We start from the raw sequence: 24,310 nt of genomic DNA on the forward strand, positions 1-24,310 counted from the left end.
AGAAGGTCTCCACCCGAGAGTATGGCGGTTGAGTATGCTGGAAGATGCAGAATAGCGTGCATCTCCTATTCAGGAATGCAGCAGTATCCTTAAAGCTCTCCAAATTACGCGCTGACGCGACGCGTAATGCTCATCTTTACGCGTTTCATCAAGCTAAACATGCTCGCGCATCGCGTTTCTAGAGGTTACATCTTCAAGCAGATGTCTGGCTCTAATAGGCGCTTGCAGATGCCATGAAGTCCGCGCATTGGCTCTTTGTGCGCCTGTGTTATTTGTCTCTGTGGTGAGCGTTGTAATACAGTCAGCCATGGCTCCGCGTCTGCTCCACTTCTGCAGTATTCAAGGCGAGTCACACCGCTGTTAGCTGGGCTCCACAACGCGCGCGTCTCGTCGGATCCGCTCGCGGCGCAATGCGCGAGTATAAGGTGGTGGTGCTCGGCAGCGGAGGGGTCGGCAAATCCGCGCTCACCGTGCAGTTCGTGACCGGGACCTTCATCGAGAAGTACGACCCGACCATCGAAGACTTCTACCGCAAGGAGATCGAGGTGGACTCGTCGCCGTCGGTGCTGGAGATCCTGGACACGGCCGGCACCGAGCAGTTCGCGTCCATGCGGGATCTCTACATCAAGAACGGGCAGGGCTTCATCCTGGTCTACAGCCTGGTCAACCAGCAGAGCTTCCAGGACATCAAGCCCATGAGGGACCAGATCATCCGGGTCAAGAGGTAAGATCTTCGTGGAAACACCAGCCTATTGAGTTATTAACATTTTAGCAGGACTTGTTCATTACGGAACCATAACTTTCAAATGGTACTTCAGTACACGTCCATAAACATTTCATCTCAAACGTACAGTATTTACCATGGTAAATTGACAGTATCACACACTAACACAATTGTACAAGACTAAATACCTATTTACATCTCTTGATGTTTAAATACAGCTGTGTGATGATCAAATGACATACTACTGTGACAAAACTTGGAAATTTACCATGGTAAATTTCCTAAAGCAGGGTAATACTTGTTTTTGTTGCTTTTTCTCAATATTACTGAATGTAGCTTGGCAAAATGACAATATTATACAGTAACACCATGGTGTAAACCAAAATACCCTCTTACATTGCTTCATGCTGTACCATGGTAAATGTCCAAAAACATCGCCTACTCAAATTTCCATTGTGTCACCATCATTTTAGCAGGATGAATATAATATGGATTTATTGCATCACAACTTTACATGGCACCACCGTGTTTTTTCATGTCATGGTACTTCAGTATTGACACCATGGTACAAGACCAAAATGCCCACTTACATTTGCTGATGCTTTACTATCGCTGTGTGATGATAAAGTAGCATACTACTATGACAGAACTTGGAAATTTACCATGGTAGATGTAATTATTTTTTATTTGTTGCTTTCATTTCAATCTTACAGTATGTACCATGGTATAATCACAGTATCATACACTTACACCATCATACAAGACCCAAATACCCACTTGCATTTCTAGATGCTTTATTATAGCAGTGCAATGGTTGATATGTACATTTACAATGTGTTAATCATTTTAGCTGGATGACTATAATATGGACTTATTTCTTAAGACATCATAACTTTACATGGTAAATACTGGGTGTTTTACTTCAGCAGTGTGATGGTTGGAAATGTGCCATGGTAAATGTCCAAAAACATGGTATTTCCAGCTTTCCAAGGCACCACCTTGTTTTTTCATGTCATGGTACTTCAATATTTGTTACACGTCCATAAACATTTCATGTCAAACCTACAGAATGTACCATGGTAAAATGACAGTATCATACACTAACACCATCATGCATAACCAAAATACCCACTTACATTTCTGAATGTTTTATCATAGCAGTACAATGGTTAAAATATACCATGGTAAATGTCCTAAAATGGAGTAATACATGTTTTTTTTCTTTGTTGCATTCATCTCAAACTTACAGAATGTACCATGGTAAAATGACAGTATCATACACAAACACTTTTGTACAAGACCAAAATACCAACTTACATTTCTGAATGTTTTACTAGCTGTGCGATGGTAAAACAGCATACTACTATCACAAAACATGAATATTTACCATGGTAAATGTGCATTTTTTTCAGTGTGCTGCTTTCAACTTGATCTTACAGTATGTACCATGGTAAAATGACAGTATCATACACTAACACCATCATACAAGACCAAAATACCCACTTACATTTCTAGATGTTGTTATTTGGAAATTTACTATGGTGAATGTCCAAAAACATAGTATAACCTACTTAAATTTCCATTGTGTTACCATCATTTAAGCAGGATGAATATAATATAAACTTATTCCTCATGACATCATAACTTTGCATGGCACCAGCGTGTTTTTTTATCATGTCATGGTACTTCAGTATTTGGTGCACATCCAAAAACAATTCATCTTAAATGTACAGTAAGTACCACGGTAAAATTACATTATCATACACTAACACTTTTGTACCGGATCAAAATACCCACTTACATTTCTCAAAGTTTTACTATAGCTGCGTGATGGTAAAATAGCATACTACTATCACTAAACTTGGACATTTACCATGGTAAATGTCTTAAACGGGGTAATACATGTTGTTTTTAGTTTGTTGCTTTCGTCTCAGTCTTACAGGGTGTACTATTTTTCAATACCAAAATACCCACTTACATTTCTGGATGTTGTTATTTGGAAATTAACTATGGTAAATGTCCAAAAACATGGTATTGCCTACTCAAATATCCATTGTGTTACCATCATTTTACCAGGAGGAAAATAATATGGATTTATTGCATCATAACTGTACATGGCACTTCAGTATTGACACCATGGCCAAAATACCTACTTACATTTGTTGTATGTTACTATAGCTGTGTGGTGGCTTTCTGGGACCGTTCTTCATCGGACTCGAACCCCGTCTTCATGGTCAACTCTATCCTTTAGTTGTTCATTTAGTTGAACTCAGTGCTTGATGTTCAACCGAGGCTCATCGTGGAAATGTAGTCCCGCGGACGTTTCTGGAGACCGCGGAATACGTCCCGGCAGGTACGTACGGCTGCAGTTTTTGTTTTCACGAGAGGCCGCTGTTGCGCGCTTTTTCGCACCTCAGACCCATCTCGCGGGCGCAAACATTTGCGTGAACCCGCCGGGGGCCGCTGTCTGACTGACCGGATGATTGACTGCGCGCCCGGCCAATCGGCCGACTCGCCCTCCTCCTTCCCCGAACCCAACCAATTTTACCGATCGACCCGCCCGCCCGCTCGCTTCCCTAAACCCGAGCAACAATTCACAAAAGCCGTCCAAAAAATAAAAGCCCTGATTTTTTTTTTAAATTCCACCGCGTTTTCGGATTTCGCCGCGTTCTCACCGTCACGAAACTCGTTCACTTAATTTTTGGGATTCTGTTTTCGTCTTACCTGATTGCTGGAACTGCTCTTCCCCGGACTCGAAACCGGTCGCCGTGGTCGACCCCTCTCCGCATCTCGAGCCTGCCGACGTACACGCTGAGCTGTTATGAACTGGGAATGACAGAATGCCTTTCTAACAGAGTCTACATGTGCTGCTGAAGATTACAGACACACATGAGAGGTTTGCAGGGCTATATTGCGTGTTGTTTTTGAACCCAAATAAGGACTAAATGTCTGCTGTGTGTAGTTCTTTTGTAGTTGGTAACATATCAAAGACTGTAAGGGTCTGCATGTGCTCATATATGTTCATTTATTTATTTATTTTATGTAATTGCAGACGTTACAGTGGGCTATTTCACGCTGTTATTGATCTGTAGTTATAATCAAATCATGTTGATAGAAAAGTAAACATTTAAACACAAGTATTTATGTGTGTAAAGCATCTGTTTTGTGCTTCTCATATGATTTGTCAACGACCTGTATATGGCTTTACTGTAGACATTTTCTCGAGTGAGAATGACGTTGACTTAAACTTTCTGTAGTACACCACGCCCACTAAAAGAGTACCCTTGGTAGTGGAAAATCAAGCCTGACAAAGGTGACCCGTACTGACCTGAACCGTACCATTCTGCACCAGTCAGTGGAAACGAGCCATCATGTTTACTTGTCATTTACTACACTAATGAAGGGCAGAGGGTTGCTGAAGGACTACTGAGAGATTTCAGCTGCTGTCTGGGCTTTCACTGCCGAGCTACACCTTCCTTATTTCATGTGTTCAACACTTTTTTTTTTCCTGCGTCGTTTCATTTTATTACACAGAACTTCATTTGTAAACTAATTAGTTTTGCCTATATGGATTTCTAACATCTGGGGAAAGTTTCAAGTCAAGAGCATCTTTAAAATATATGGGAATACTTTAGAAAATATTCAATACTTATTCCCCCCGCTGTATATAAAGAAAAAGTGCTAAGCAAGATTTAAATCACTTAACTAGAAAAAAATGCAGCAAATAAATACATAAGTACAAAACTTTCTGAGGTTTTCCAGGATGGAAACACTTGAGTGTGTAGTCGAACAGCAGCACCTGTTAGTAATCTATAGACCCACCTGGAATCTGTGCACGCAGATTTTTAGCCCATCATTAATTCTGTTTATTTACTTGAGTAAATGTGTGTAAATCTATATTTATTCAGTTTTTATTAATTTCAGTAATATTATTGACTAATGTGAAAATGTTCATCTGATTTATGTACAATGCAGCTTATACAGTAATATTTTATGTCTAGATAAGTACTAAATATATTACATGACAAACTTTCTTTATTTACCAAATAAAGTTAATCTAATTGGATCTGTATTTTAAACATTAAATAAAAGTTAAAAAGATATTATTTTTTATTTCATATACTAAGGTTTTAGTTATGATACTCCCAAAATAATTTTTACCATCAGGGCTCAACAATAAGGACTGCCCGGTGGCCTAGGGCCAGCGTGAGAGACACTTGGGACAGTAGACCGGATCATTACTGGCCCGATTGGGACAGTGCTGCCTTGTCACTAACATTTAATTTGTCAGTGACTATTTGTCAATTGCGTGCATTTTAAGTTTGTGCTTTTAAATCTTTAAATGCTACCTTCTCTGTAATGTCGTAAACAACATATTGCTTTCCGATTCATCTTATCTGATTGATTTGACCATGCTATTTTTTTTTTCTTACCTGGTAACAACCAGTACAGCGTAGAAACAGCAACATGGCGGCAACACCAAATTAAAAGGCTAAACGAAAATGTCTCTAACATGTTGGAAGTAGACATTTACATGGAAACAACACGACAAAACAATAATGAAGTGATGTTATGCACAGTTTGCCGTCAGTTTGACAAGTCAGCCACCTTTTGTTAAATAATTTCAAACTGCAATAAAATGCCTCCACATTTTCCATACTACTCTTTTAGTTTGCATAGCATAACAATTGTTTTTTAAGTACTGAAATTCTAGATTTACAGACTTTATTTTTGACGCATTATTTAAAATATGTGGTTAAAAATAGCTATTAACTTCCCTTTTTTTGGTGGGGCCAGTGAAAATTTGGCAGGGCAAGTAAAAATCTAAACCACTTGCCCGATCGGACCAGTAGAAAAAAATCCTTAGCGTTGAACCCTGACCAAAATTCTCTGCAGAAATAGCAAAAAACGTCAGCAGATTCCGTCTGGCCCTAGTAATCTCCAATGGGAGGCAGCGTCCATTATAATCGTTCATAATTTAACCTAAGGCCCAGAAACAGATGCTGCATTGTTTGTGTGTGTTTTTCTCCAGAAAGAGCTCTGAACACACCGCCGTCATAAACCCGACCTACAGAAACAATTCAACGCCACACAGAGACAAAAGATTCAGCCGTGCAACCTGAAAGGCCTGAATTATCCCGTCAGATCCTCAAGCAGAAACGCTCTTATTTATGCACTTTTTCCCACATTGTCTACTTTCATTTGCCGTCTATTCAGATGTGTCGTGAGAAATACAGTAACCCATGCATTTAATATCAGGAGCACCCTGGAGTATTGTGCGATGATATCACTGTGAACAGTAGTGCTAGCAAAGAGCTTTATTTATTCAGGTGATGTCACGGTAAATGGCCACTTTACTGCAGTAAGCACATCATGACACAGAGCTCAATTCCCTGACAGTGTATAATAGCAAAAGTGAATTTGGACATGCCCTTTTACACCTGCGCTGTAGGGCTCTATTTTAATAATCCAGGTGTAATGGAGTGCTGTGCAGGTAAACCTCACTCCTCTGACCTCTAAAGGTGCTCTAGCGACAGACGCTAGAGGCTCTCCTTGTTAGAGCAACCGACTCCCATGCGGAAGGTCGCCGGTTCGATACCAGCTCGGAGCGGGTTGGTTCGATCCCAGCTTGGGTTGGGTTGGTGGCATAGGACCGACGGGGTTACATTGGTGCCGTGACCCGGATGGGAGTGAGGTTTAGGGGGTGAGTGTAACGGAGGCCAGCTAGTAAGTGCTGCGCAGGTAAAACTCACTCCTCTGACCTCTAAAGGTGCTCTAGCGACAGATGCTAGAGGTCATAGTCTTTAGCCTCCTTGGTAGAGCAACCGACTTCCATGCGGAAGGTCGCCGGTTCGATTCCAGCTCGGGTCGGGTTGGGTGGCGTAGGACCGGCGGGGTTACATAGGCACAAAGTCTAATTAATTATTAAATTTTTAGGCTATTTAGGCTATTCAATTAGTTTGTCATGGGGGCCGGTCCATGAAAAGCATCCCAAACATGGTGCCGGAGAGATATGACTTGCTCTATGAGTGATAACACAACTGCATGTAAGAGCCCATATGCTGTATTTGTGCTCCTTAAGACACCCACGTTGGCTTTTTCTACATTGTTGGTAAAGTTGTTTTGTAGATTCGATGTTGATCTTCAAGCGGTGTCGTTTGAGCACTGTGCTGAAAGGATCAAGTTAAAATTAGAGTGTAAAATATAAAAGCAAGAGTGCAAGAAGCGGAGCAGCAGGCAAAGACGTCCGAACAGTAGCAAAGCAGGAAGCCAGTAATAACTCATCTCTAATAACTGATTTATAATAATAATACATTTTATTTGTATAGCACTTTTCCAACATACATGCATCTCAAAGTGCCTCACAAACAACAACAAAAAAGCGTTAAAACAGACCACATAAACTTGTCACATATACTCAGATATAAGCAAATATAATCATATATCCACATGATCACGCACACAATAGTCCTTATGTATGCAAGCACACACCATACATCCATACATAAACCTACAACAATAAAGATAAAATGCATACACCTAAAAAGCTTGTGTATTCATATGCAATTTTAAAAAGATGTGTCTTAACACGCTTTTTAAAAACATGAATACTAGGGGATTCTTTCACTTCAAGAGGGAGACAGTTCCAAATTTTAGGAGCATAATGGCTAAAAGAAGTGCCGCCAGATGGCATCAGGTTTACAGAGTAAAATTCTAAAAGCCCAGCGCTAGAAGAGCGTAGCAAACGGTTTGGGTTATATTTTGATAAACAGTCGGAAATGTAGGAAGGTGTCATGTTGTGTAGTGCTTTATAAACCAATAAAACAATCTTAAAATCTATTCTTTGGTGCACGGGTAACCAGTGTAATTCTATTAATACGGGTGTGATGTGCTCTCGTTTCTTCAATTTCATTAAAACTCTGGCTGCTGCATTTTGTATCAGTTGCAACTTCATTATAGAACCCTTAGGTAGACCAGTATAAATAGCATTGCAATAATCAAGGCGAGAGAAAATAAAAGCATGAATTAATTTCTTGGCATCATCAAAAAATTGGAAAGAACGAATTTTGGCGACATTTCTTTAATGATAAAAACAAGTTTTTGTAACTTAATTAATATGAGATTTAAAATTAAGATCACAATCGAAAATAACACTCAGGTTCCTTAATTCTTTTTTGGATTGTAAACCTAAAGAACACGCTAGAAACATGTTTAATGCAGGAATGTAACTAAAATTCTGCAATGACTCCTTTAAATATGAGATCAACGTGGTGAGTTTTGACGCTCTCGCCACTTTCGGTGTGAACGCACAGTAAAATGCATGGAAATTAGGCACCGAAATTCATATGTTGATTTGATCCAGTGTATACCGGTTCCAAATGCGTATGGCACCGGGTTTCAGTACCCAACCCTAGTAATTAGACAAGTCATTGTAGAACAGGGGTTTGTTCTGCAGACAATCCAAAACTAATAATGCTTAAGGGGGCTAATAATATTGACCTTAAAATGGGTTTAAAAAATTAGGGACTGCTTTTATTTTAGCTGAAATAAAACAAATAAGACTTAAAAATATTATAGGAAATACTGTGAAAAATTCCTGAATCTGTTCAGCATCGTTTGGGAAATATCTGCAAAGAACTTTACAGGAGGGCGAATAATTCTGACTTCAACTGTACATGTATTGAGTTTTATCTCTGGCGTTATGAATTGAATTGGCAGCGTTTTACGGCAGAAGCAGCAGAATGTGTGTAAAGCTCTGGCACAGGTTGTTAATCTGCTTTAAGAAGCAGGCAGATTCATGCTGAGACGGCGGATCAAAACTACAGCTCAACATTTGCACACTCACCGAAATATAAATGAGATTGTGCTGCTGCTGGAAGCCAAAGAAACATCACAAGTGCATTAGTGCCGTCCATCCGCGGCTTCACATCTCATGCTAAACACTCTCTAATCAATTGAGATTAAAACACACACGTATTCAATTTAGCTGCAGCAGGTGTTTCACACACACACACACACACACACACACATAGACTCGACGCGTCCCACACACACAGTCTGTGCACTTTCACATAGTCTGTGTGATTCTCCGAGAAGCATTTACATACTGGGAAATGTGTTAAAATGATGCTAATTAGTGTCTAAATGCCTAATGGAGTTATGTGTAATGATCTCTCCTGTGAGACATGATGATGTTCTCCATGCAGACCTACAGTGCAAATGTATTGTTTTACTGTATTGTTAATGTTGTAGGGTGGCTCAGTCAGTCACTGGTTCAAGCCTCGACTGGGCCAGTTGGCATTTCTGTGTGGAGTTTGCATGTTCTCCACGTGTTTGCGTGGGGGCTCCGGTTTTCCCCACAGTCCAAACACATGCGCTATAGGGGAATTGATGAACTAAATTGGCTGTAGTGTATGAGTGTGTGTTTGAATAAGTGTGTGTGGGTGTTTCCCAGTACTGGGTTGCGGCTGGAAGGGTCTCCGCTATGTAAAACATATGCTGGATAAGTTGGCGGTTCACATTATAAATGTGGATCTCTGACAGATCTATTCTTTTCAGTTATATTTTTCTATTATTTTTCTTTTTTTCTCTCTTTGCTGTATTTCTATTGCACCTTCCCTCTTTTCATTATTAATATTTTTGTTATAATTTTAATAAATTAATTTAAACAAATAATAATAATAATAATAACACATTTGATGTTTTTACAGTCTATTATAATTAAAACATTACTGCAGCTTTAAAATTTTTTCTTAATAATAGTAGAAGTAATAATAATTATACATTAATAATATTATTAGAATTATATATTTTTATATTGATAAAAATGCATTTTGAAAATAATATATTTTTTACCAATATTTTTGTAAAAGATTAAAAACAATAGAATTTTTTTAACTAAAAATACATTTATTAAAAAAAAAAAAAAAAATATATATATATATATATATATATATATATATATATATATATATATATATATATATATATATATATACAGTTGAATTATTAGCCCCCCTTTATTTTTTTTTTATATTTCCTAATTGATGTTGAACAGAGCAAGGAAATTTTCACAGTATGTCTGATAATATTTTTTCTTCTGGAGAAAGTCTTATTTGTTTTATTTCGGCTAGAATAAAAGCAGTTTTTAATTTTTTTTTAAACCATTTTAAGTTCAATATTATTAGCCCCTTCAAGCTATACTTTTTTTCGATAGTCTACAGAACAAACCATCATTATACAATAACTTTATATATTTATAACTTTGTAATTGTATTAAACATGTAATTATAATATAAATATAATTTATGCATATATATATATAGGCTTGTCTTGATAAGTCATTTCTGTTGTGGGATATATTGTCAGAAATTAGTTTAATAAGTGATATTATTGTCATTTTAAGACCAATTTAAAGCTGTTTATATAATGATTCTACAACAGGTTTCTACAATATGTTAATCTGCTTTTTGCCTTTAATGTAATTCCTAAATCATAACTTTTCTGGAAGAGGACTGCAGATTCATATCAGTGCAGGTTGTTTTATGATTATTTATTGTAATTATAAATGTGGATCTCTGACAGATCTATTCTTTTTAATTATATTTTTCTATTATTTTTCTTTTTTTGTCTCTTTGCTGTATTTCTATTAGACCTTCCCTTTTTTCATTATTAATATTTTTGTTATTTTTTTAATAAATACATTTAAGGAAATAATAATAATAATAATAATAATAATAATAATAATAATAATAATAATAACACATTTGACGTTTTTTCAGTCTATTTTAATAAAAAACATCATGGCAAAGAGAAAAGAAATCGGTTATTAGAAATGACTTATTAACACTATTATGATTACAAATGTGACACATTTCAAACATAAGTTGGTGGGGGGGGGGGGGGGTGGAATAAATAGGGGGGCTAATAATTCAGACTTCAACTGCCCCTGTGGATTGCATATGAACACAATGCATGCTGATTTGATGTAGTGTTGTTTGTGGTCTGACTGAAGCTCTATTGATGTTCATGAACCGATGTTCAGACTCAGGCTTTGTGTTGAGCTGCTGAAGATAAAGACTGACTTCAGCTCATCCGTCTTCATGTGTGTTTCTCTGCTCTCGGAGGCCTTCATCAATGCTGCATGACTTAAAATTGCTCTGCTTTGATGCTTCTCCACATTTAGTTTGATTTACCTCCAGTGTTTTCATGAGCTCGGGGATTCTGTGTTGTGTTCCAGTCTCATTTCTTTTACAGATCGGCTCCTTTGTTGCTTTTGCGGTTTGCTCTTTTCATTTACAGAAGTGTTGTATTGTGATAGTTCATCTACGAAACACGATCATGCCATTGTTTATGATTCATCGCAGTGATTCGAATCATTGTTCACTCAAAAGATTCGTTCAGTGTTTCTTATTCTGTAGATTTATGTGGTGACACGGTGGCTCAGGGGTTAGCACTGTGGTCTCAAAGCAAGAAGTTTGCTGGTTCAAGTCCTAGCTTGGCCAGTTTCTGTGTGGAGTTTGCATGTTCTCTCTGTGTTGGTGTGGGTTTCCTTCGGGTGCTCCAGTTTCCCCCACAGTCCAAACACATGCGCTATAGGGGAATTGGGTAAGCTAAATTAGCCATAGTGTATGAGTGTGAATGAGAGTGCATAGGTGAGTAACACATTTGCTGGATAAGTTGGCGGTTCATTCCGCTGTGGCAACCCCAGATTAATAAAGGGACTAAGCAGAAAAAAAAATGAATAATTGATGCACTAATGAACACTAATAACAACTTTTAGGTTTTTTCAGAGTTTATTATAATTAAAAACATTCTACTACAGCTTTTCAATTATTCTTAATAATAATTTAAAGTAATAATAATATTAATAATAATATATTAACAATAATATAATATATATAACTAGATATTAAAGTTTGAGGACAAACTTTATGGTGGCTTGAAAAGCTGAGTCTGAAAGTTTGAAGTGGTTTTAAAGTGTAAATAGCCTGTTAGTATGATTCTAGCTTGAATTAGCATGTTTCTGGCATAATTCTAGCATGAATTAGCATGTTACTAGCATAATTGTAGCATAAATTATCATGTTACTAGTATGAATTACCATGATTCTAGCATAAATTAGCATCATTCTAGCATGAATTAGCATGTTACTAGTATGATTCTAGCATGAATTAGCATGTTACTAGCATGAATTAGCATGATTCTAGCATGAATTAGCATGTTACTAGTATGAATTATCATGATTCAAGCATGAATTAGCATGATTCTAGCATGAATTAGCATGTTACTAGTATGATTCTAGCTTTAATTAGCATGTTACTTGCATGAATTAGCATGATTCTAGCATCAATTAGCATGTTACTAGCATGAATTAGCATGATTCTAGCATTAATTAGCATGTTGTTAGCATGATTCTAGCATGTATTTGCATGTTGTTAGCATGATTATAGCATTAATTAGCATGTTATTAGCATGATTCTAACATAAATTAGCATGCTGTTAGCATGATATTAGCATTAAATAGCATGTCACTAACATGATTCTAGCATGAATTAGCATGTTGTTAACATGAGTCTAGCATGAATTAGCTTGTTTGCATGATTCTAGCATGAATTTGCATGTAACTAGCATGATTCTAGCATGAATTAGCTTGTTAGCATGGTTTTAGCATGTTGTTAGCATGATTTTAGCATGAATTAGCATGTTGTTAGCATGATTCTAGCATGAATTAGCTTGTTAGCATGATTTCAGCATGATTTAGCATGTTGTTAGCATGATTCTAGCATGAATTAGCTTGTTAGCATGATTTAGCATGTTGTTAGCATGATTTTAGCATTAATTAGCATGTTACTAGCATTATTCTAACATAAATTAGCATGGTGTTAGCATGATATTAGCATTAATTAGCTTGTTAGCATGATTCTAGCATGCATTTGCATGTAACTAGCATGATTCTAGCATGAATTAGCTTGTTAGCATGATTTTAGCATGATTTAGCATGTTGTTAGCATGATTCTAGCATGAATTTGCATGTTACTAGCATGATTAGTTATTTTAATTAAAAATTAAAAACGAAAAATACATCTATTAATATATATATATATATATATATATATATATATATATATATATATATATATATGGATAAAAAAAAGCATTTAAAAATATTTAAAAAAAATTTCCACCAAATAAAATAAAAATTAAAAGCTAAAAATACATTTATTCAAATATTATTATATATATTAAAGTAATAAATATATTATATATTGGGCGGCACAGTGCCTCAGTGGTTAGCACCATCGCCTCGGTTCGAGCCCCGGCTGGGTCAGTTGGCATTTCTGTGTGGAGTTTGCATGTTCCCCCTGTGTTCATGTGTGTTTCCTCCGGGTGCTCCGGTTTCCCCCACAGTCCAAACACATGGTATAGCGGAATTGATTAACTAAATTGTCGTAGTGTATGTATGTGTGTGTGTCTGTGTGTCTGTGTGTGTGTGTGTGTGTGTGTGTGTGTGTGTTTGTGTGTGTGAATGTGAGAGTGTCGGGTGTTTCCCAGTACTGCGTTGGAGCTGGAAAGGCATCAACTGTGTAAAATATATGCTGGATAAGTTGGCGGTTCATTCCGCTGTGGTGACCCCTGATGAATAAAGGGACTAAGCAGAAGGAAAATGATGTAGGATGAATATTATATATTACAATTCTCCCACATGATCTTCAATACAGTGTTCAAAAACTTTATTCTCTTCGATCACAGTTTCCATCCAGATCATTGTGTTTAGCTCATTCTGCAGCTGATTCCCCCAATTCTGCTTTTAATTTCACACAGAGCCTTTTTTTGTTGGCAAACTTCAAGGAGCAAACATTCGGCTCTTTGTTTTGATTAAGGTTTCTTTGTTTCTCTGTGAATCAGCATGTAGCCGACCAGCATTTCTGTCCAAAAGTGTCCCAGCATGCAGCGCTTCAGCAGGGCCTCTGGAGAATCACATCTGTTTTTGTGCTGAAATGTTGAATTGTTAAAGGGGTCGAAGCGTTTCAGAGAGCTTCAGTGCTGGACAGAGGAACACTGTTGGACAGACGGACAGGAAAACACTAGACTTTCACTCTCTCAGTCATCAATCACAGTCACACTGAGCTCATTTCACTCAGGACTGAAATCTGGAGGCCGTTGAGTTTAGAGAAACCCGTCTCAGACGATCTGACTGTATGTATTTGCAATAGTGATTGAGTGTTTTAGCTGTGAAATAAAAAGCTTGATTTACCCTATTTGTACTGCTCAGTTTGAGCTTAAAGTCCCAACCCAGGCTCATTCTGAAAATGTACCCCAATATACATTTCTGGAGAGCGCCAAATACATCCCAGGAGATACATTTTTTTGCCGTTTTTGTTTTCACGAATCCACCAGAGGCTGCTGTGTACGCTTATTCAGATCTCAAATGTCACTGTTATACGATGACTTGCCTAATCACCTTAACTTTACCCTAATTGATCTAGTTAAGCCTTTAAATGTCACTTTAAGCTGTATAGAAGTGTCTTGAAGAATATCTAGTCTAATATTATTTACTGTCATCATGGCAAAGATAAAATAAATCAGTAATTAGAGATGTGTTACTAGCATGAATTAGCATGATTCTAGCATGTATTAGCATGTTGTTAGCATGATTCTAGCATTAATTAGCATGTTACTAGCATCATTCTAACATAAATTAGCATGCTGTTAGCATGATATTAGCATTAATTAGCATGTCACTAATATGATTCTAGCATTAATTAGCATGTTGTTAACATGAGTCTAGCATGAATTAGCTTGTTTGCATGAATTAGCTTGTTAGCATGATTTAGCATGTTGTTAGCATGATTCTAGCATGACTTTGCATGTTACTAGTATGATTATTTATTTTAATAAAAATTTAAAAACAAAAAATACATTTATAAAAAAATATATATATATATATGGATTAAAAAAGCATTTAAAAAATATAAATTTTTATTTTCCACCAAATAAAATAAAAAATTAAAAGCTAAAAATACATTTCTTCAAATATTATTATATATATTCAAGTAATAAATATATTATATATTGGGCGGCACAGTGCCTCAGTGGTTAGCACCATCACCTCGGTTCGAGCCCCGGCTGGGTCAGTTGGCATAGTTATTAAAACTATTGTGTTTAGAAATGTGAGAAAATCTCATAATTGTACAGAAATCGGGGCTAATAATTCAGATATGCTAATAATTCTGACTTCATCTGTATAACTAATGCATTGATTAATATTATCAGTGGCTGGTTTGAGTGATGCGTGTGTTCAGTCTGATCTGCAGTCAGACGTGTGACTGCTCGCTGTCGTTTCTCACACTTCGCTGATCCACTAATAGATGTTGAGGCTCATGAAGGCTCGCGCTTCGCTAAACTGCGGCCTAATTACAGTCACTTAACTAGTGCTGCTCTGTTTGCTCGCTTGTCACTGTATTCAATTATTTTAATCAGCATGACATTAAGATGATAATGCAAAGGCACAACGGTTTAGCAAAATGCCACCAAGTACCCAACATTTTGTGTTTAAAGGATTGATGTCTTGGCTAAAACAAGGCTAATCTTGGGCTGTCAGTGAAAATGTAATAGTAGTCTGACAATTATAAGAGTCAATAATCTAATTTTCAAACAGATTTCACGTGTGCAGTCATTCATGCCCATCTATTTGAGTCTATTTTTTGAGATTTTTTTACTGACCAAACAAATTTAGCTTTGTTTTAGCCGAGACGTCTGTTTAAGTGTCTAATAGACTCCTTTTAAACACAAAAATGCTTGCTGTGAGTGTTTTGAGCAGGTGAATGAGGAGTTTGTGTGGTGTGCTTCTTGACTATATTTCAGTATTTTACAAATAAACCGTAAAAAATGCTGGGTTCCACACAATTCATTCATTCATTCATTTTCTTGTCGGCTTAGTCCCTTTATTAATCTGGGGTCGCCACAGTGGAATGAACCGCCAACTTATCCAGCATATGTTTTACACAGCGGATGCCCTTCCAGGTGCAACCCATCACTGGAAAACATCCATACACTCTCATTCTCACACACATACACTACGGACAATTTAACCAATTCACCTGTCCCAGATGTGTTTGGACTGTGGGGGCTCGAACCAGTGACCTTCTTGCTGTGAGGCGATCGTGCTAACCACTGAGCCACCGTGCCGCCCTCCACACAATTCATTCAGGTTTTCCACAAATCGGTTAACTTAAATTTAAGTGCAGTGAACATAAAACAATTAAGTTGTCCTAAAGAAATCTCAAAAATTGTGTTGAATGAGCTCATTTTACAGAAGTAGTTTGAACAATCATAAATTAATTATAACTGGATTACACAGCCATTTAAATTTGATCTACGCTCATCGGCCACTTTATTAGGTACACCTGACTAGTACCAGGTTGGACCCTTTTTGCCTTCAGAACTGCCTTAATCCTTCACGGCACAGATTAAACAAGCTACTGTTAATATTCCTCAGAGATTTTGCTCCATATTGACATGCCAATCTCCCGTTCCACCACATCCCAAAGGTGCTCTATTGGATTGAGTTCTGCTGACTGTGGAGGCCATTTGAGTACAGTGAACTCATTGGCATGTTCAAGAAACCAGTCTGAGATGATTCACGCTTTATGATATGGTGCGTTATACTTTAATAATACTCAGGAAGGCTATGGCGTTGACATGACGCTCGATTGGTACTGATGGGCTCAAAGTGTGCCAAGAAAATATCCCCCACACCATTACACCACCACCACCAGCCTGAAGTGTTAATACAACAGTTGAATGGAGCCTTTGTGAATTGTAGCCTCAGTTTCCTGTTCTTAGCTGACAGGTGCGGCACCCGGTGTGGTCTTCTGCTGCTGTAGCCCATCCGCCTCAAGGTTGGCCGTGTTGTGTGTTCAGAGATGCTCTTCTGCAGAGCTCGGTTGTAACGAGTGCTTATTTGAGTTACTGTTGCCTTTCTATCAGCTGGAACCAGTCTGGCCATTCTCCTCTGACATCAACAAGGCATTTGCGCCCACAGAACTGCCGCTCACTGGATATTTCCTCTTTTTCAGATCATTCTCTGTAAACCCTAGAGATGGTTGTGCGTGAAAATCCAAGCAGATCAGCAGTTTCTGAAATACTCAGGTCAGCCCGTCTGGCACCAACAACCATGCCACATTCAAAGTCTCTTAAATCCCCTTTCTTCTCCATTCTGATGCTCGGTTTGAACTGCAGCAGATCATCTTGACCATGTCTACATGCCTAAATGCATTGAGTTGATGCCATGTGATCGGCTGATTAGAATTTTGCGTTAACATGCAGTTAGACAGGTGTACCTAATAAAGTGGCCGGCGAGTGTGTATACAGTACACTATTTATGACAGAATGATATTTTATTTTTTGACACTCCAAAAGACACACATTATAATTAATGCTATATCTGTTTAGTTTTTGAGCGGGGAAATGAGTTCTGTTGCTCAGACGTGTTGCATCATAAACTTGTTAAATGGTTTGTGTTTCTCCAGGCGGCTTTATTGCTGTTCTTCATCAGCGCTTCATAAAAGGTGTACAAACCCAATGTACATCATGTCAGCATTCACAATAACAATGAACTCTACCCTATCTGTTCCACTCACACACACACACACACATGTTTGCAGCTGAAAGTGTGACTGTGATCATAGATCCAGCATATGTTCATGGATGTGACACAAGCTCTCAGACTCCAGGCGTCCCTGCTGTCTCTCAGACTATAAATAGTGTTTTTCTCCATGCAGCGGCGGCGGGTGACATTTCATCTGTTCTGCTTTCCTCCCACACACATTCACACCTGCAGACCTGACACACACAACACAGCGGTCTGAATCAGCTCTTATTGTGTGCTTCATTAATAATGCTGGACACAGTCACGTCTGATCAGATCAAACACGCTTACTGACATTTACTGTGTTCACAAGTACACGCTAACATGCTGTTACAGCCCTGTGCACTACTGAATGCACTGTTTACACTGTGGACAGCATGGAAATGGTCCATATTTGTAGTCTGTTTATTTCTTTTATTTCTATCATACATCCATTATCAAATCTTCTATTTCTTTCCATCCATCCAACTGTTGAGTTTGGTGCTGAAAAGCCTCATTTCACGTTTCACATGTTTAACATTTTTCTTAATCTCATGTGTTGCTCTTTGACAGGTATGAGCGCGTGCCTGTGATTTTGGTGGGCAATAAGGTGGACCTGGACAACGAGCGCGAGGTTTCGTCGAGCGAGGGTCAGGCTCTGGCTGAGGAATGGGGCTGTCCGTTCATGGAGACTTCGGCCAAGAGCAAGACTATGGTGGACGAACTGTTCTCGGAGATCGTCAGGCAGATGGACTACGCTTCTCAGCCGGATAAAGAAGACCCGTGCTGCTCCTCCTGCAATATACAATAACCCCTCGCAATCAGGAAACACAGGGGGCTTTTCAACATGGAGGTCATCGCAGAAGTGCTGCATCCGTTCTAACACACGTCACAACATGTGAACAGCGTTTACACACTACAGAACGCTGCACATACAGCCATTATTATAATGGTGCTTAGAGAAGATGTAGGTGAGAAATGCACGAGTTTGCAAAAATGATCCCAAAAAAACGTTGGAAAAATAGAACTTTTAGGAATCTCTTCTAGTCCGTTGATTTTATTGGGAATATGGTGCATTGGAAATGGATGAGAAATCCTAACTTTTTAATTCCATTGATTTCAATGGGAGTGAATGATGAAATGAAAATGAATAATGCAGCGAGTTGTGAAAGCCGTATCAGGAAGAGTTTGAAAAGATCATTTTTAGGCAACACTAAACCCAGTTATTTTAACGGTAAGAGTGTATCTCAGAGAAACAAGTGAAACTTTACATGGGTTTGCATAAGCTGTGCAAACAAAAGGTGGGCAAATGCAGACAATGTTAAATCCATTGATTTCAATGGGAATGGGACGAAAGCTGAGCTGGGAAACTTTTGCATCACGACAGATCCACTTATTTCATTCAGAATGGTGCACTGCAGAAAATGTGTCAGAAAAAATGCATGGAAATCTGTGCCAACAAAACATTTGAAAACGAAAACTTTAGGCAATGCAGAAATGTGATTGATTTCAATGGTAAACCACAAAAACCGAGATGTAAAACACGAAGGGAACGTATTGCAAGCAGAAATAATGAAAATGTCACTTTTATTTGATGCTGCAAATTTAACCATTTAGATGGGAATAATGCACCGCATAGATATTCTGCAGACAAATTCACAAAATCAAATTTCACAAAATCACAACTCAAATGCTACATATCCATTGATTTCAATGAGAATGATGCATTGCGGAGACTTACAGTAGATGAAAATGCATGAGTTCAGGAAGGTTTCACTAACAAAAGTTGAAAAAAAGAAACCTAATGGCTTGTTTCATCCAAAAAAGAAAGTTATGCCAAAAAAGGCATCCTAGATGCATATGACCATTTTGAGGGATGCAAACAAAAACAATGCTCCTGTTTTACATTTTCAATTTCCATAGCTTTCGAGAATCCAAAAACAGCCACATATTGAGAACATTTACATGGACACCAATAATCCGATTAAGACAATACTCTGATTAAGAGTCGACCATGTAAACAGAGATTTTTGATGAATTGAATCTGATTAAGGTCATAATCGAACTAAACAGAAATGAATTAAAATGTGGAGGACGCCGATTTAAGTCACATTATTGAAGTGCAGTATAAACATATAAACAACGCAGTCAAACTATTACTGTCATATATGACTTTTTGTTGCATTTTGCAACAGGATAGTCCACAGACACACACACACACACACACACACACACACACACACACACATACACACACATGGCTGTTTGACACTATTCTTTGCACCTACCGAGTCCATGAAGGACCACAGACACCTGCATCGTGAAATGCTGAGTTTTTTTTTCTCTCATTCAGCATGCGATATGAATTTTCATTAAAACAGCACTCTTCCAGCAGTTCATACTCACATCCAATATCTCGTTTGTCATGGTGGCATGCATGAAATGTTTTTTAACTGCAGTTAAAGTCCACAAATTAAGAATGAATCACCTGAAGTTACATGAAACTCCAAAGGAAACGTGGATAGCGCGGTGATGCAATGACCTTAATCGAATTATTTGCTGTAACATGTAAAACGGGATCATAAAGGGAACATTCAAAAAGCAACTCATGTTAACACCTTCGTCTTATTATTGTCTTAATTAGATTAGGGGAAATTATTCCATTACTGATGTCCATGCAAACATAAGCTGCGTCCCAAACAGCATACTATGCACTCATGCACTATGTACTTATGCACTTACACACTCAACAGCATAATATATGTATGTAGTGTCATCCCAAATGGCACGCTAATGTTTTTTACTAAGTGGAAATTCAAACCGTTTCCCTGATGACGTTTGACGGTTGCCAAATCAGTGAAATAAACGACCAAATTATCAAATAATACCTGCCGTGAGTATAACTGCATTCACCATCGGGAGGCGCTATAATCACTCTCGCAGGAGAATTTTGCTTTCACCATCCAAAATAAATAAAGTTATCCAACATGTGCCCCTGATAGCACCGCCCCTTCCGCTACGTGAGCAAACCTGCGGTCGGTGAGTGCGTGAAGTGTCCATCATTACACACTTCACTTTAACGACTGAATGAGTGCATCATCCGGGTAATTAAAGTGCTCTTATTATTTTTAGAGTTTTCAGTGTGAACACAATACTTACACTATTTATACTACAAAATGGCGTAGAATAGTGCATAAGTATGCGATTTGGGACGTAGCTATAGTCATTGTTGTGATAGCAGCGGTTTTAACATGAACTTATGACTGAATTGCCTCATGTGACAGCTATGAAATAGTTTGATAACAAGCATGGACCACTGACATGACCAGACTGAAATGGTCTTTATGACTTACTTTTTTCTCAAATCCAGTCAAAGTTATTTTCAAAATTATATTGAGCTTTTCCAGCTCTAAAGTGTCAAATGATGTCTGTTTATTATCAGCAGTCCAAAAGAAGTCCAGTAAAGCACATCTATTCATAATAAAGTGCCTCACATGGCTCCAATGAGTGAATAAAGCTCTCCTGTAGTGAACCCATGCATCTCTGTAAGAAAATAATGTGGATTTAAATCTGTATAATGCGTTTGTGTTTTGTCTGTCTCTCTTCACTTCGCATGCACTTTACACTCAAGAGATAGAAAAACACACTCCTGTCCTGCTGGTGGCACTAATGCAGCCAAAAATACACCACAGAAGGAGAAGAAGAAGACCGGAAGTTAGACTAAAAACTGTTTGGAAAGATTTGAATGCTTGGATTCACTACAGGAGAGCTTTACTCATGACCCAAAGCCATATAAGGCACTTTGTGTTATGGATGTATGTGCTTTATTAAAGCTAGAAAAGCCCAATATCATTTGCTTAATAACTGACTGGATTCAACTGAAAGAAGGAAGTCATCTAGGATGCCTTGAGGGTGAGTAAATGATGGGATTATTTCAGTTTTTGGATGAACTAACCATTTAAGCAACCCTGCACATTTTTGGATTTCATTGGGAATGGATTATCAAGAGTTTGTGCAAGCAAAAGTATAAAAAAAACTCCCCATAGCATCTGTTGAGCTCCTAGAAATTGAGTTCACTGCATTCCTGCTTATGACCCGACACCTTCACAGCCTTCTTTAGTGTGTAAACGCCTTAATAACACAAGGCTCATTGCAAATACGTGACTCAGCCTACATATTTTGTGAAATGTAAAATACATCGCTCTGGGTACATTTTATTGCACATTTCAGATGACACATCCACTAGAGGGCGCTGTCTACATCTTTGCTAATTTGAAATGCATTAGTTGAGGGGCCGATCAAACCAAACGCACATTTCCGTTCCACAAATGTGAGGCGCACCACTCTGCCTTTTTGTTGACAAGAAAAAAAAGAGCGAGGTCCGCTTTTTTTATGTCACAAGGCAATGACTGAATCAGCTGGGTATTGTTTGAGAGTGTTGCTGTTGGTATTAATATAATTTTAATAATTAAAAATATTGTGATATTCAAGATTTGTGAGTCATACAGCTCCGGATATCTCAAAACAGCAACCACAAGTCTCTCCTCCATCTTCAAAAGTCTCCGTTGTTGTCTTGACAACACAAAAACTGCAGGCACTTCAACAGAAACCCCGCCTCTGCTTCCCCGTGATTGGAGAATTAAAAAGACGCGAGTGACGTAATGTGCTTTTTCCGCTCAGTTGACTTTTTTTTGGCAAAAACGCGCGGCGCAGCAGGCGGTTAAAACATTAGGCGAGCAGGGCGCATAAGCAGCGAGCAAAATGCTCGCACCTGTTAGTAAACCATTCAAAAGAGGCGCCTCTCGACGCATAAACCGCTTTTGGTGTAATCGACCCCTTGGGGTGTGATTTGTCGCACGTTTCAGATACACATCCTTCTTGTACACCTCCATGAGAGGCTGGCGTTTGTTGTACAGATCAGCTAGCGAACCACTAAGCTAAACCCTTCCCTAAACCCAACCAATAGTGTTTTCAAAAGCAAATTAAGAGAAAAGCATACTGCAACCATGCAGTTTTACTTTGATTTTACATTGCTTTAATCTCTTTTGTGGAAGCATGCTTCAAACCCGAGCGATCTGCAGCAGAACATCATACAAAGCGAGCTATGAGAACACTGACCACACTAGAAAAGTTGCCCATATGGAGATAGATACGTAACGCAAACATAATTATTACAAATCATAGACTGAGTTAAGTTGTTTTGTGTTGTTTATTTAGGAACTGCACAAAAATAATCATGTATTTGTCAATAATATATCCTGTAAATATCATTAGTGTGAAAAGGAACAAAAGTTGCTGCCCCCTAGTGTTCATTTTACTTTGAAAATGCAGTCAAACGTATGTTGAACTAAAAAGTTTTTTGCAGTTTCACAAATATGTAGGCTGGAGCCTGTATTTCCATTGTGCCTGTGTTGCAATTATGATGAACGATTAGCATAGAAACTGTAAAAAAAAAAAGGTCAAGGGGATCTGAAAGTGCACCATACTCGAGTCTTTGGTTTCCCCGCATGTTTTGAACACGATCATTCTGAGTTTGAGGCTGTTTGCGTTGACTTCGCCGTTTAGTTTGCACATATAGAACCTGATGTCTTAAACTGCCATTAATAAAGAGCCAGAATGAGCTAGTTTTTGTTCTTCCAGTGTGACGCTGAGAGACGTTTGGGAGGTTCACTTGCGGATCCACGGCTTTTTTGAGGGACGTTTTCTTTGCGGAAGCCAAATAGGATGCTGAGAAGCACTTTTCTTTTGTAACGTCTGTTGTGTCTGTTTTGATTTATGAAACTGCTGGGAATATTCCGCTGATTATGTTGTGGTTTTTAATTAGCACCTCGATATAGAATGTTGCAATTACTGAATTATGTATTTTGTAATAATGTAGTAAAACAATCATGGGATTTGCTTTAGGATACTAGACTGTGAAGCTTTGAATCGGGTGGGAAAATATTTGTAATCAAACACTGTCAACACTTTCCACAAACAGGGTGCTCAAATCTGATATATGGACATATATGGATATTAACACAGTCGCCTTACAGCAAGAAGGTCGCTGGTTATAGCCCTGGCTGGGCCAGTTGGCATTTCTGTGTGGAGTTTGCATGTTCTCCCTGTGTTTATGTTGGTGTGGGTTTCCTCCAGGTGCTCTGGTTTCCCCGAAAGTTCAAACACATGCGCTATAGGGGAATTGAATAAGCTAAATTATATACGAATATGAGTGTGTGTATGAGGATGTATAAGTGTTTCCCAGTACTGGGTTGCAGCCGGAAGGGCATCTGATTTGTAAAACATATGCTGGAATAGTTGGCGGTTCATTCCACTGTGTAATAGAGGCTAAACCGAAGAAAAATAAATAAATATATACAGTTGAAGACAACTTTCTTAGCCCTCATGTAAAGTTTTTCAAATATTTCCCACATTTATCACTGTATTTCCTATTGTATTTTCTTCTGGAGAAAGTCTTTTCTTTTAGTTTGGCTGGAATAAAACAATATTTTTAAAAATATATGAAGTTAAGCTTAGTTAATAAGAGTATATTGCAAAAGAACTAATAAAATATTAAATAATGTTGTCAATTAGTGATTATAAATTAACTATTATGTTGTTACTATTATCATAACATATTATGATGTATGTTTATAAATATCTCTGTTAGAAAAACACTGGGGAAATATTAGAAAAATTAAAATTGCATCATCTGAATAATATTGACTTCAGCTGTATATATAAAACTACAGATAATATCTGTGAACTTGTATATGGAAAACTAAATGAGCACACAAAAATGCAACCCAGGCTCATTCTGAAAATGTACCCCTGTATACATTTCTGGAGAGCGGCAAATACGTCCCAGGAGCTACGTTTTTTTTTTGCATTTTTTGTTTTCGCAAATCCACAATGTGTACGCTTTTTCAGATCTCAAATTTCTCTCGCGCGTGCCATTTGTGCTTGCTGTTCTC

General features: G+C 38.0%; 1 protein-coding gene and 1 long non-coding RNA gene across 5 annotated transcripts in view; one reads left to right on the forward strand and one right to left on the reverse strand.

The window, feature by feature from the left end:
- Positions 1-23,684, forward strand: rap2ab (RAP2A, member of RAS oncogene family b). 4 transcript variants are annotated; one of them, XR_015475440.1, is made up of 4 exons: positions 1-724; positions 17,931-20,044; positions 20,581-20,864; positions 21,122-21,493. XR_015475440.1 is itself a non-coding variant. In NM_001145705.1 (2 exons), the coding sequence occupies exons 1-2, from the start codon at positions 411-413 to the stop codon at positions 18,166-18,168; spliced, it is 552 nt and encodes a 183-aa protein (NP_001139177.1). The 4 variants fall into 4 exon arrangements, 1 of the variants encoding a protein (NP_001139177.1); XR_015475439.1 differs by having other exon boundaries at positions 17,931-20,864; positions 21,122-23,684; XR_015475438.1 differs by having other exon boundaries at positions 20,581-23,684.
- The window catches only part of LOC141384284 (uncharacterized), an 11,674-nt gene continuing 4,608 nt past the window's right edge, over positions 17,245-24,310 (reverse strand). The window contains exon 2 of the long non-coding RNA XR_015476089.1: positions 17,245-18,152. This is a non-coding gene — a long non-coding RNA (uncharacterized LOC141384284). The remainder of the gene's footprint in view (positions 18,153-24,310) is intronic.

The sequence above is a fragment of the Danio rerio genome, chromosome 1, assembly GCF_052040795.2.
Source record: "Danio rerio strain M-AB ecotype USA chromosome 1, GRCz13ab, whole genome shotgun sequence".
NCBI lineage: Eukaryota > Metazoa > Chordata > Actinopteri > Cypriniformes > Danionidae > Danio > Danio rerio.

Excerpts from the sequence above, each read along its gene's own strand:
- rap2ab (NM_001145705.1), top strand. The coding sequence starts at position 411 with ATGCGCGAGTATAAGGTGGTGGTGCTCGGCAGCGGAGGGGTCGGCAAA. Across the intron at positions 725-17,930 it reads CAGATCATCCGGGTCAAGAG|GTATGAGCGCGTGCCTGTGA; the intron begins GTAAGATCTTCG and ends GCTCTTTGACAG.